Raw genomic sequence first — 14224 nt, 5'->3', positions numbered from 1 at the left:
AATTCTTGCTTATTAATTTTTCACTCTGCTTATTTCTAGATTTATTTTGTTTTAAACCTTGCTTATCTTTTATCTTTGCTTTTATACTTTTAATTTTCCAGTTTTATTGTTAACTTCTTTTTGAAAATCTATTTCCTGGCCATTACACATTCACCTCTTGATTTACACTCATTACAATCTGATATTGATTACTACAATGTGGTAGCAACACCACAATAGTTAAGATCTTATCTACACTAAGGCCCAGTCTACACTAAAAATTAGGTCAGCATAACTAGGTCACTCAGGGGTATGAAAAATGCACACCCCTGTGCAGCGTAGTTAAGCAAAACTAAGTCCCTGTGTAGACTTAGGTCAGTGGTAGATGGTCAATGGGAGATGGATTACCTACGTCCGATGGGAGAATCCTTCCCAGCAGCATAGGCTGTATATGCACTGAGGCGCTACAGCAACGCAGCTGTGACTCCATAGCATTTTAAGCATGGACAATCTACTCCTGGGGGGATTCTGTGTGACTGCGTGCCCGCAGAAAATGCCATTCTGCAGATTTCCTGTGTTTCCTTGCAGAAAATGGCAGGGAAGCTGCGCGGGGGGAGAGAAGGTGGATCATGCGTGCAGTTTTTGGGACGGGAGATTGCCCCCTCCAAACAGAGTTGAGGCATGGGGGGGTACACGGGGTTACATGCCACTGCCCCCCTCGTTGTGCAAGCGCAGAGCTGCCCAGCTGAAGGAAGCAGTCTCAGCTCTGCTGACTCTGCAGCTGAATGCCTCCTGGGTCCTAGTGCCAGTCATGCTCCCCTTTTGTGTGCTGGGAGCCTTCCTGTTTTCTATTCTGTGCAACTGTGAGTGCCCGCAGTGGGGCTGGGTAAGGAGGGGTGAAGGAAATGAGAATCGAGGGGATGGGGAGAAGAGGCAGTAGGGAAGGAAGGGGGGTGGAATAGGGCAGGGGGAGGTGAATGGAGAAGAAAAGGTATAGGGGAATCGTGGGAGCCCGGCAGGCAGTGTCCCCTTGGCAGCAGCTCGGGCTCCCCCGTTAAGCAGGCCCATCGAACCCTCACCCTGACAAGCCCTACCCCTCTACACCTGGACCCCTCCAACAAGCCCCCCACAACCAGAGCCCCATCCCACTGATCCCCAACCAGCTGCACCCTTCACTGAGCCCCCCAGACCGCTCCTGCCAAGCCCCACCTCCCCATATCCTCAGTGGGAGATCTGGATGCACAGAGCCACCTACACCCAGACTGCCCCACACAGAAACCTCTCATCCCACACCTGGATCCACACTAAGCCCCTCCACACATGAATCCTCCTGGGCTGAGCCTGCCCACCCACACCTGGTGCACCTGGCGCAGAGAGGCAGGACCCTGGGATGTTTCTGGGGCAGGCCCACCCCTTGCATTATGTCAGGGTCAGGTCCAGCCTCACTGCTGAGTCCCTGTACTGGGGGAGGTGGGGTCTTTAAGGGGATCTCCCACCTCAATGCAGCCAATGGTGTGTGCTCCCCACTGCTATGTTGGAGCCACATTTATTTATTGACAAATAAAATTTGCAGAATTTTAAAATATTGTGTACATAATTTTCAATTTTTTTGGTGCAGAATTCCCTCAGGAATAACAAGGGTATGTCTATGCATCAATTAAGCATCCACCACTAGCCAGTGTCAGCTGAGTCAAGCTCACAGGGCCCAGGCTGTGGAGCTGTAAAATATCAGGAAATCCTGCAAGACAGAACATTTACACTGCAGTTTTACAGCCCTGCAGCCCAAGTCCCACGAGCCCAAGTCGACTGACACGGGCCAGACACAGTGTTTAACTGCTGTATAGACATACGCCTAGAAAGGTTCGTAGGTATAGCTATATATAAAAAATGCTTCTGCTGATATAGTTTATACCAATTCCCTGAGCGAAATAAGATACATTAGAAAAGACCTTTTTCCCCAGTATAACTGTGTCCACACTCAGGCTTTTGCTGGTATAAAAATGTTGCCAAAAAATCCTTCCACCCCAACGTAACCAACATTGTTATACTGGCAGAAGTTTCTAGTGTTGACTTTGCCTAAGGATGAGATAAGCTTACTGTTTAACAGTTGATTTTTTTTTTAAGTGCTCTACAATTCACAAGCACACTCAAATTGTTTTGAAGATTGCTATGCTTAATAGGGGTCTAAGAGTAGGGTTACTGGGCCAAATTTGGGGCCATTTAACCCAGGGGCTCCTAAGATTCAGCATCCTGAAATAAAGAACCTGACAGTAACATTTTCTAGGGTTCCTATATTTTTTGTACGTACTGGAGGCTCAAAATATTGCACTGATCCACCCCAAACTGGTATCACCTGATTAGATCTGAACTCAGCTAGTATCCAGCACCTATACTAGCACTTTGGTGAAGTAATTTTTAAAAAGTTAAGTGTTTAATTTAGCTCTATAAATTGGCTTGAGCCTGGGTGAGAGAGACATCAATTTGTACATGTAGTGCAAGAATGTTGCTCTGAAATGAGCAAGTGTGTTTATAGGCACACCTGCTGTCTGTCACTGGGTAGCTCAGGGCAACATGCCATAGACATTGAACACGAGCAACTCCCAAAAACTGTGATTTTGAATCCTGTCCTCAACAGATTTCTGAGAATGTCTGCTGTGCGCTCTACCATTCTCCGCCCACAATCTGCTTTGGGTGACAGGCTGCACAGGGGCTCCACTTTTGGAAGTTTTGCCCTGAGAGGAGAGCCTTTTGTTTAAGAGTGGATATTTCAAAGTGCTTTAAAATCCACAGAGATACTCAGATTGTCTTGAAAAGTGCTATGCCAGAGCAAGTAGTGTGCATTTGGGGTCACTGGTCAAGGAGTTCCTCAGATATAGCTCCCCCAATACAAAGCTATTTGTTACAATCAAAGTACTCTAAATCCCACATGCACAGGGAAATTGTCTTGAAAACTGAAGTGCCACAGCAGGGTTTCAGACAGACTTTGGGAAAGGGGAAGAGCACAGCCTTTGGGATGAATGGACCTCTTCATATCTCTGCAATCCTCCTATGGTACAGGAGCCCTTCACCTTACACTAGCCCCCAAAGTAGATTAAGGAGCGTGGCATTCACCTCTGCCTCTACTTGGTAGCTATACCCTCACAACCCAATTGCCTCTTTCCTTCCTTCCGATAACCCCTCCAACAGAACTTGTGCCATGGAGGGAACAGGGGGAGAAGAGACCTGGTAGCTGAATGGTGGTGAGGAAGACCCGTCAATCCTCCCCCCTCCCTACAGGTTTCCCTCAACCATGCCCTCTCACTATCATCACTTCCTCAAAATACAAGGGAAACGGACTATCTAAAACTTTGTTGCACTTGACTAGCAGTGCACTCCATATTTTTCCAGAACATAGAACGCGCATAAACCACTAAAACCAGGAAATAAAGTGCTATGAGAAACATCTAGCACTGAGAGAGTTAGCAGAAGTGTTTGAAGAAGAACAACGGTATACCATTACATTGAACACAACACAGAAAATGGCAGATTTTTTAAAGGGATTGGTCAGGTTTGGTTTTCTTCTACTACCAACTGCCAACTACAAAGGGGGACAGAGTTAAGGTTCTGTAGAGGGAAGGGCTGGGGACACTATTACCTTAACTTTATTTTCCAGCTTAACTTTATATTATCTGTGTTTAGAGGCTTAAGTGTAAGTGCATTTGACATTCTGGAAGGGTTCGAGGCACTGCCAGTCAACCTTATCTCTGCATTAATGAAGATTTTGAGCAGTGAAATTATGCTTTACTTTGGCTTCCTCCCTGTCCTGCCTTCACCCAATTACCTCCAATCCTTCCCCTTAAGTCAAACCCTGTTAAAGATTATGACAAAAGCCTAAATAGTAAGGGAAAAATATGTGTTGCAAATGTAATTTCCAGGTTTTAGGAGGGAAAACAGGTATACTGGGGAGCCCTGGCTGTGGCCCTATTCCACACATACTGCTACTGTCTCAACTGGAAGTCTTGGCACCTCTAAGGTCTGTGACCCTACTCTGGAAGATGGATGCTGCTCGGATTCCTCCCTCACATAACAGTGGGAAAGTCAGGGGGGTCCCTAGTTCCTCTGCTTTGTCTTGGTCAGAGAGGGCTTGCTCAGGGATCTCAGTGTAAGTAGAATAACCATCATTTACAAATATTCATGTTTTCATGTTCAAAAGAACCTTAGAACATTAGGTGTTACCACAACATCCTTGTGAAGTAGATGATTTTTTTCCCCACTTGACTTGGGAAAAAAATGAGGCAGGTCAGAACTCAGAAGTTCTTGAATACCAATCTATTCTCAGACCAATGTACCAAATCTTGTTCAAAGCTCTCAATATTTTCGTTTTATATACTGTAAACTAATTCTGTGTCCTACATCAAATCACAATAGTGTCACAGGCAGTTTCTTCTCCTACTACTCCTTCCATTTCCAGCCAGGTGAGTTAGAACACAATCCAAATATTGCCCATCGCCAAATATTGTCTGTTATATTTAGCAAGTACAAGTATACTATGCAGGGCCAGGACAGGACAGGACAGAACAGAAGTCAATAGCTGAAAAAAGGATGAGTCCAAGACCACAAAAGGCTGTACATTCCAAGACCACAAATGAGCTTCTTTGGAACATTTCCCTTCACAAGACATTTGAGGAACAGACCAAAGGCAAGCTTACTGTATTACCCAAGTTCCAATTAGATTATGAAACTGTAAAAGTGAGCAGATTTCAAATGAATGTTCCTAATCTTGATGAGAAGAAATGAAAGTGTCCAAGCATACTGAGAACATCCGCTCTGTTGGTGATGGATCTCCAAAACTTATACAGTTACTTGAAAAGGTGATTACAGCCTCTGGAACCTCAGACAGTGAAAAGCAGAAGTTTCACGTTTTTACATGCAACCAGATTACCACAGGGTAGGATCTGGGTGCAAGGTTTTGCCATCTTTCCATAGAAAGATAACACAATTATACTGGTGAGTACCAAGAACTAATGAACTCAAACCATCTCTTTTCAGAATCATGTGTCAAACAGTACTGAGAACCTGAGATCCCAAAAGAATGGGAGAAAATGAATTCAAACTCTGGGGAAGGAAAAATCATTTACAAGCTACTGCGTGTCCCCCTGTAACAGCACCACTAATGTGTGTCGTTCTTTATAGTCCCTCTTAAAAATATTCTTTACAACTTCGCATTTCACACGGGTCCCTTGAGTTAGAGTCTAGTCAGCACCACAACAAGAACAAAGATTCAATGCAGCAGGCAGCTAAGAGGCAAAAATTGCTAACACTCAAGACATGTGATGTGTTGTGGATGTGTATTGTGCTCATGAGTTGTAGTTTGCAATTACTGACTTGAATGCTTCTTGTGTCAGTGATGGTCTAGCAAATGCTCCAAGAGCATATTACAATGGAGTATGAATAACTTAATTTTTCATATTTCTCAATTCACCAAATATTATCACAGAGAAGTACAACTTCTTAAAGTCTATATTGCCACTATATAGTAACCATTATGCAATTATAAAATTCTCAGACTTTCTTCATATCACAGACAGTTTACTACTCTACATTACTAAAAACGTGTCAAAATGCAAATTTAATAATTCATTTGAACTTAAGCCTTAGAGGAGGGAAAAAAGAAAACTTACTTTCTCTGTAGTTACAGTAAGAGACGGAACCAAAGATGGTGAAGACTCAGATTGCTTCTTGTATTTTTGTTTATGTTTGTCTTTTTCTTTATATTTCTAAAAAACATGAAAACAAAATATAACCCAAGTTCAGGTTCATCTTCAACATAATCCATGTATGACATACATAATACAATTTTCTATTTAAACGTAAAAAACAAATTTTGACTATGAAAGTTATATTCTTGTGAAAGTCAAATATGACTAATATGTCAAATATTAAACTACGCACATTTTTTTCAGCAGAACCATAGGAATGTTTGCATTGAGAAGCAGCATACGCCAAAATTCTTTATTAGTTACAATCAGCATTACTGAATCTATTACAGTTACTAAAATAAAACGGTCTTGCCAAAAATCAAGATCTAGTACCACATTACAGAAAAATTGAATTAAAAAACTATATTGATATCCATTCTGTTTCAAAGTTCTTGTACTTCCACCGGAATTATTGTATTAATACTGAACATTTTATTTTTGATTGGGTTGCTACTATAAATCAGTGGTAAGGCAGAATATTAACTAATTTACAAATCTCAGGCTTGCTCTACTACAGGTATCACAAATGACACTTTTACCAAGACGGCCACCTCCAGAAAACTACACAGTTATTTATAATAAACTTCAATCTCAAATAAAGGGATTAGTTCATATACTGAGAGGAAATCATTCTGAACTTTCAGTATGTTAAACTGAGCAAAGAGAATATTTCCCTTTTAAAATAGTCTGAAAAATTACTTCTGAAATGTTACTTCTACAGATTCACATTTGTGGGATTTTTGTGCACGTGTACCATACTCAGTAGAGCAGTACCATTTGTCTGACCACTCCTTCGCAGAAGCAAATGTTTGGACACAAAGCTACAAAAAAAGGTATGCATGGTCCCAACTCCCTTTGGCTAACTGAAAGACTCAGAAAAACTACTTCAAAAAGTAGAGAAGGAAGGTGGGCACTGTGGATCTGCAAAGGCATTATACTCAGGCCATTACTGGTAAGTAACCTTTTTTCTTCTTTTGAGAATTGTCAATGTAGATCCACATGAAGATTAAGTGGCTATACAATCCCCAGCAGGACAGCAAAATACTTATTTAATAATGGCTGTAGAACTGTTCTTATGGCAACACTGTCAGAATCAGATGTCATATCAAGGGAGCAGTGCATGTAAATACATATAAATATAATTCCAAAAGTCAGTTTCCACATATTTGCCACAGAATAAGCATGCCATAAAAGCTGCTTTAGAACTAGCTGAATGGGCTTTTAAACTTCCCTAGTAATGGGTCACCAACTCATTGAAAAAGTCTACATGCAAAGTCTAACTCATTTTGAAAATATGAGTAAAGAAAACTCCACTCTACACCCATAAACTATAAATAACTTGGCTGATTTTCTAAAAAGTTTTATCTTCTCTAAATAACTCAGCACCCTCTTAACATGATGTTTATATTACCTAGCCTCACCAGGAAATGAATATGGTTTAAGAAAAACAGAATTCCAAAACATCTTCAGCATAAATATAGGGAAAGAACATAAAGCCATTTTGTCTTTGTGGAACACAGGATAAACAGCGCCCACAACCACAAAAGCCTGTAGTTTGTTCAGCCCTCCACCACCCACACGCCCCATCGTTCCCATGAAGCTAGTATAGCAACAAAAGGTAACATTAGAAGTGGGTAGTACAGACTGCTCTCCCAAACAGTTAAAAGGTTGTTTCCATTTGTCTTTCATTTTAATTTCAAGCCACTGAAATGGAAAAAAATATTCTGTCTGCTTGATATGTTCTATTCAGAACTTCTGTACAATGTCTAAGGACAGAGGAATCTGGAACCTCAGAGTGGAAAGCATAAATAACTAGAACTGGACAATATCTTTAATAGTTTATTGGTTGGTCCAAATCTATGTGAATTTGAGACAAATTCACTCAATAGTTTTGGTCTGACAAAATATTTTTGGGGATTAGCAGAGGCGGTGGCCTCTCCCTCTTAATCGTTAGCCCAGTGGTTAAAGCACTCACATGGGATCTTGGAACCAGGGTTCTGTTCCCCTCTGTACTTGTTGTGGCATAGGGATTTGAATTTGGCTCTCCCACGTTCTAAATGAATGCCCTAACCACCAAAGTATGGAGTCACTCACTCACACTCTCTCTCTCTGGCCCAATGACTATTTATTGTTATTCATAGTACTGTAACAATTCACTCTCCTAAGATGTGGGAGACTCAAGTTTAAGTCCCTGCTCCAATGACTATTTAATTATATATAAGAAGTGCAAATGCTTCCACAGAATAATCCACAGCCAAGCAGCTAGGGCGCATATTCAAATTCCTTCTCCACACTATGCAGAAGAGTCTCCAACATTCCAGGTGAGTGCTTTATATCGGTATGCTAACGTTATAAAGTAGGTCACCACCACAACCACTATGCAAAAAAATGTATTTCAAGTCAAACAAAACATGTTTCATTTAATCTAAGAACAGATTTTTTTGATTTGCTGCATTTTTTGAAATTTTTGGATTCAAATCAATCTAATTTTTTTCTGAACTGCAAGTAACCTGAAAAAGCATTTATTCTCCCAGATCTAGAAACTACTCAGTGTAATCTAAGAAATAAAATGTTGATATGTGTAAGTAAAACAAAATCAAAAATATCAGAAATCGATGTTAGTAAAGTAGACAACCCATTGGCCATAATTCACACAGAGAATCTTTTCCATTTCAAGGAACGTTGGCTTCCTTGTAGGCGCCTTCCTGGATTCTAAAATTATGTCCTGCATCTTCTTGGAGCACTGAACACCTTGTATTCAGAAGTTCCAAGATTTAGACCTTTGATGAAAGGATTCTGGGCCTGACTGTCAAATCTGACCTCTTTTCTGGGCAGAAGATCTGGAAGCTCAGGATGAAGTACTGAAAATTCCAAAAAAAGTTGCACGAGATCAAAATGCCAGAAGTGACAAGCCCAGTCTAGAGCTATGAGAAGCAAGTGAGCTTTGTCTCCTCTTATCTTCCTCATAACATACAGAAAATGAACCACAAAATGCAAACAGGAAATGATTACTCCAGTACTAAAAAAAGCCATCTGTCAATATGCCAGTATCCTTTCCTGTCCTTTAAGAAAAAGTAGACATTTACACACAGTTTTTGTAGCAAAAAAAAAAAAAAAAAAAAAAAAAAAAATCTATGGACAGATGATTCTCTTCTCCGGAACAGTCTGTGCCACTGCTGTCTTCAAGGACCATTTTTGTTGTTCCTCTTCCCATGCTGGAATCTCAAAAAGTCTGTAAGCAAATTACTTTTCCCTAACAGATGAAAATCAGTCTTGTGAATTTGATAACATGCACAGCAGTTCCAAAGACCCATCACCGTCTGATACAAAGGCTGAGAATGAGCACTTATTTCTGTAGCACATGAGTATGGTACTGTTAGTTAACATCTAGCTACATAACTCTCGATTTTGTGTAAGGAAACACTTCAGAACCCAAAGTACTGCTTGTAATTCTAATATATTTATCTGAAACATCATCTCCCCAAAAGTCCTCAAAGTTTATCTTTAAACCCAGAGCTTGAAACAGGATTACTTTCAGAGACTGACAAACTCCTTGAAAGCCGTGGGTTTGAACTGACCTACCATCCAACTACAGATATCTATGAGATTCCTAAATTTCTGAAATGAACTGCCTTGACTGCCCCATATTTTGTAAAAACCCAGGAGCTGTCCAAAAGACAGCACTTTATAACTATGAATGTTTCTTACACAGAACTAAAAATACTTGTAACTCTGATAGAACAATGGTAATTTGAGCTTGAAAGGCCTAAGCCAGTCCTAACAGATAAGGAAAGGATAATGGATACCACCACCATCATAACATAATACTTGAATCTCCAGATATACTTGTTCAACTGTCTCCAATCTAATAAAGCAAGGTGGATAAAAATAAATTTAAAAAAAAAATTAGATTTTTTTATTTAAATCGAATTTTTTTGATAAAATGCCTTTTGAGGAAAAAAACTACGTAAAGATCATTTTAATTAAGATACATGATAGCTCAAAGATATTTCATCATGGAATAGGGATTAAAAATTCTAATTCTATAGTATGAGACAATATATTCATGTAATGTTTAAAAAAAGTTTTGGAAATGAGTTCCAATAGTTCATGGATTAGGGACCCAATCTTATGGGGTTTCAGGGGCTTCTGTATAGATTATTTAGGTTAATCTTTCTATCTACTCAATGGGACTCAGTGCTCAGTCTAGAAGATACCATCAGAGATGCTTAATTTTGCAGTTCTCAAACTGTGGATGTGTCTTTCCAGAGATAACATGCTTGTTAACAGCAAAAATGTATTTAAATAAATCAATAATATATGAGGTGAGAAATAACAGACCTCAACCCTACTGTCCCTCTGCAATTTTGTGTACACAGAGTCAATCCCTTACCTCTCTCTAAGGGCTTGTCTACACTGGCAATTCACAGCGCTGCAACTTTCTTGCTCGGGGGTGTGAAAAAACACCCCCATGAGCACAGCAAGTTTCAGCACTGTAAATAACCAGTGTAAACAGTGCACTAGCACTGGGAACCATGCTCCCAGCACTGGTAGCTACACCTCTTGTGGAAGTGATTTTTTTTTTTTTAAGAGCACTGGGAGAGCCATGACTACACAAGCTGCATTAAAGTGCTGCCGCGGCAGCCCTCTAGCGTTGTAGACTAGCCCTCCAAGTGCAAAGTTTCAAAAAGTTCAATGAATAGAAAATTGTTAGGGCGAAATAAATCTGGACAAAGACAAGAAGTCTGGAGATAAATGTGAGAAGGGAGGGACAGACAGTAGAAACAAAAGTTAAACTATTTGAGCAGCATATTCCAGAAGTCTTGAGGTCTTTCCAAGTGTAGCCTTCACTGATTTGAGATCTACCATACCATTCTCTCACTAGAAGGGAAAACCTATAATGGCAGCAGGTCATACGAGAGACCCAGTTTGGGAACATTTTAATGAAGTTCCTCTACCTGTGCGTAAGACAGTAAGGCAAGCATGCAAAATACAAACAGTGCAACAAAAAAATGCAAAGCCTGGTTGCCCAAATGAAACAACATTATGAGGAGGAAGCTGAATCGAAGACGATGAAAGAAACATGTCTGAACATGCAGGATCTTCAGGTTGGTAAACTTTTTTATTTCATACTTCTTTTTTAAGGACTGCTGGTCTTCCTTCTGGGCTAATCCTGAATTCTCAGTTTGAGCAAAAAATATAGCTGTTACTCTGTGATACTATCATTTTAGATGCAGTTGTGCTAAAAAATAAATAGCTAAAATAGGCACATCTGCCTTTTACATTTTCACCTTTAAAGTAGTACTGAGTGTCAGTGAATGCAAAGAGTAATACTAAATGAGCAGTATAGTAATACTAATTAAATAACCGCATTGATTTATTTTACTTAGGAGAATCCATCCTCAACATACAGGATTCTGAAGACTATCCACCTTCAAGGTCATCATTTTCTATTGTTTCAGAGTTATCTGCCAAAGATAGTGTTTCAGTCACATCATGTATGTCACATAGCCACAGTATCACCTGTTGCAAAAAGAAAAAAAACCTCCATCATCCAGAAACAACCATAGATAAGTTTGTGATAAGAACCAGCAGATTACAAAAAGAGGTAATTGATGAAAAAACTGTCCAGTTTGTTTATGCAACAAACTCTCCTTTCCATATGATTGAGAACTCACACTTCATTAACATGGTTCAGTCATTAAGACCAGGATACAGTCCACTCAACAGAGCAGATGTCGCAGGCAAACTGCTGGATAACGTGTATGAAAGAGAAACTGTTTGCAGTGTGCAAAACATCTAGAGGGTAAAACTGTTAACCCGAGTCTTGATGGGTACAGCAATGTCCACAATGATCCTATTATATGTGCTTGTGTGACAACGAAGAAGGGAATGTCTTTCTTATAGAAACAATTGATACATCAGAATACTTACAAGAAGTAGGAGTAAAAGCTATAACAAACTGTGAAAAAAAATTCAAATGTCTAGCACACAGCTTAGTCACAGACAATGCTGCAAATGTATCCAAGATGAGAAGAAATTATTTAGAAGAGTCCCAAGCTAACATACAGTTCCAGTGCTCATTTGATGTACCTCCTAGCCAAAGACTTCAGTGTTCCAGAAATAAAGGCTAATGCTGTTGAAATTGCAAAATACTTCCGTAACAACCACTTTGCTGCAGCTGCTCTGAAAAATGTGGGACGAACCAAGCTAACTCCCACAAGATGTGTGCTGGAACTCAGTAGTGGACTGTTTTGAGCACTATATCAAGAACTGACCTAATCTGATGATAGTTTGTGAACAAAATTGTGAAAAAATAGATGGCACTGTCACAGCCAAAGTTCTCAACATTGGGCTTAAGAGAAATGCTAAACACATGCTGAGTACCCTGAAGCTTATTTCCATAGCCTTGAACAAAATGCAGGGAAATAGCTGTTTTATTGCTGATGCTGTTGAAATTTGAAAGGAACTGAGTGAGATCTTAAAAAGAGAAATATGCAATGACAGAGTTAAATTACAAGCATTATCTCCACCTCATTTTCTTGCAAATATTCTCAATGCTCAGTACCAGGGTCAAACCTTAACTGCTGAAGACGACGAGTTGGCTATGACATGGACATCCAGCAATCACCACTCCATAATGTTAACTATAATAAACTTCAGAGATAAGGGTGAACCATTAAAGAAATATATGTTTGCTGATGATGTTTTAAAGAAAGTCACACCAGTGAACTGGTGGAAGTCACTTAAGCACTTGGATTCAGAGACTGTTGAAGTGATAATCTCACTTTTAACAGCAGTAGTTTCTTCTGCTGGTGTAGAAAGAACATTTTCTTCCTTTGGCCTAATTAATTCCAAATTGAGAAATCGTTTGGGACATGAAAAAGCAGAAAAGCTTGTTTTTCTTTTCTAGATTATGAACAGGAAAATGAAGGTGAAGATGACTGAGTTATCTGCAGAAGCCAATATTTTAAGTTTCTCATGTTGACCTGGCTGACAGTCTATTTAATTTTTTAATATTTAACTATTTTAGTTACAAACAATTTTAACAAAAATAAACCTGATTTTAAAAAACTTGAATGTTTAACTAAATTCAAAAATTCATATGCTTGTTTTGTTAAAATATTATATGTTTGCTGTTGAAGAAAAAAATCCAGAATGCATAATGTTGTTGTTCTAGTTAAATAAAACAATTTAAATGTCCGTCTGGTGATGTTCCCCTCCTAATACAGCATAGCAAGAAAATCCTCCAAATATTAATGATTAACCTGTTGAATTGGAGATAGTTCACCTCCCAATGACTTCATAAATATCTGCTTCTATTACCTTTGGTAAATGAAATAACCAAAATCATTCAATTTCTGATATAGCTGTAAAACTAATCTGAAAAGTTTTCAAAATAAATCACTTTAAAAATGTATACTATGTACCTTCCAAAAATGAAACCTACATAGATATTAAGGTCAGAAGGGACCATTATGATCATCTAGTTGTGAAGAATATGCATTAAGGTTATAACAACCAACAAGAATGCACTTTTATGTAGAAATCCATGATTAAATCAAGTCTTCCTGACTAGTGATTTAAATCAAATCCACGCTGTAATAAAGTAATATAGATCTTCTAAGACCATGAAAATAGATCCCTGAAAAAATATAGGGCAGATAGGTTAGGAGGCAGCACCTAGCAGAATTGCATTGTATAGCCCTTCTGGATGACTTTTAGGACCCAGCAATCCATAACAATGCCATCCCAGGTTGCCAGGAAATGAATACATCAGTGCTGAAAAGGGAAACAGAAGGGTTCAATACAAATGTCTGGACCAAGCCTCGTATGTTGCATGGAACCAGAACAGAAGTTCATGCAGAAGCCTTCTACCAGTACTTATTCTTCAGTTTCCTACACTGTTGGGGGCAAAGGTCTTCGATAAGCTGACAATTAAGATCAAAGCAGTGACTTTGAAACTTGAAGTCTAGTATCTAAGACTTATAGATTCATAGATATTAGAATAGATGCTTCCAAAAGTATCCACTAAATAAATCTGGACCACTCAAAAAGAAGATATTCAATGTGTGACTGGGGCTTTGGACTGAGATCCAATCACTTCAGCATGAGTGAAGATGAAATAATACAGCATTATCAAGGACACAGGCAGACATCTAAATAAGGTTCTAAGACAACTTGCCCTTCAAACAATCTCCTTAGCTGGCCTTCAGATGTTGCTTCGGCCTTACAGGAGACAAAGAAGGGGGCACGTTATGTTTGAGATAAAGGGTTAAGTCTGATCCAAGAGTTAGCCAGTTTAATCTCAAGGTCTATCCCACATGGCACTAAGGCTAGACACTAGTCTTGGAACCAAAACCCACTCCCACTTCTTCTGGGAAGAAATAACAGAAGAGACGACAGTCGGTGAGGATTTAAAGAGGATCTAGCACAAAGTCCTAAAAAGAGAAGATCTGGTAATCCTGTTGATCTGGCATTCCTTCCACACCAAAAGGTTACCACTT

General features: G+C 39.4%; 1 protein-coding gene across 23 annotated transcripts in view; it reads right to left on the bottom strand.

Moving 5' to 3' along the window:
• MLLT10 (MLLT10 histone lysine methyltransferase DOT1L cofactor) overlaps nt 1-14224 on the bottom strand; it is a 232649-nt gene that overhangs the window by 93256 nt on the left and 125169 nt on the right. For all 23 annotated transcript variants that reach the window (XM_043509429.1, XM_038390658.2, XM_043509425.1 and 20 more), the window contains one exon: nt 5640-5735. In XM_043509429.1, the coding sequence (XP_043365364.1) occupies nt 5640-5735 (96 nt within the window). The remainder of the gene's footprint in view (nt 1-5639; nt 5736-14224) is intronic.

Source organism: Dermochelys coriacea, chromosome 2, assembly GCF_009764565.3.
Source record: "Dermochelys coriacea isolate rDerCor1 chromosome 2, rDerCor1.pri.v4, whole genome shotgun sequence".
In the NCBI taxonomy this organism is placed as follows: domain Eukaryota; kingdom Metazoa; phylum Chordata; order Testudines; family Dermochelyidae; genus Dermochelys; species Dermochelys coriacea.
This window is presented reverse-complemented; position numbering and strand designations above follow the sequence as displayed.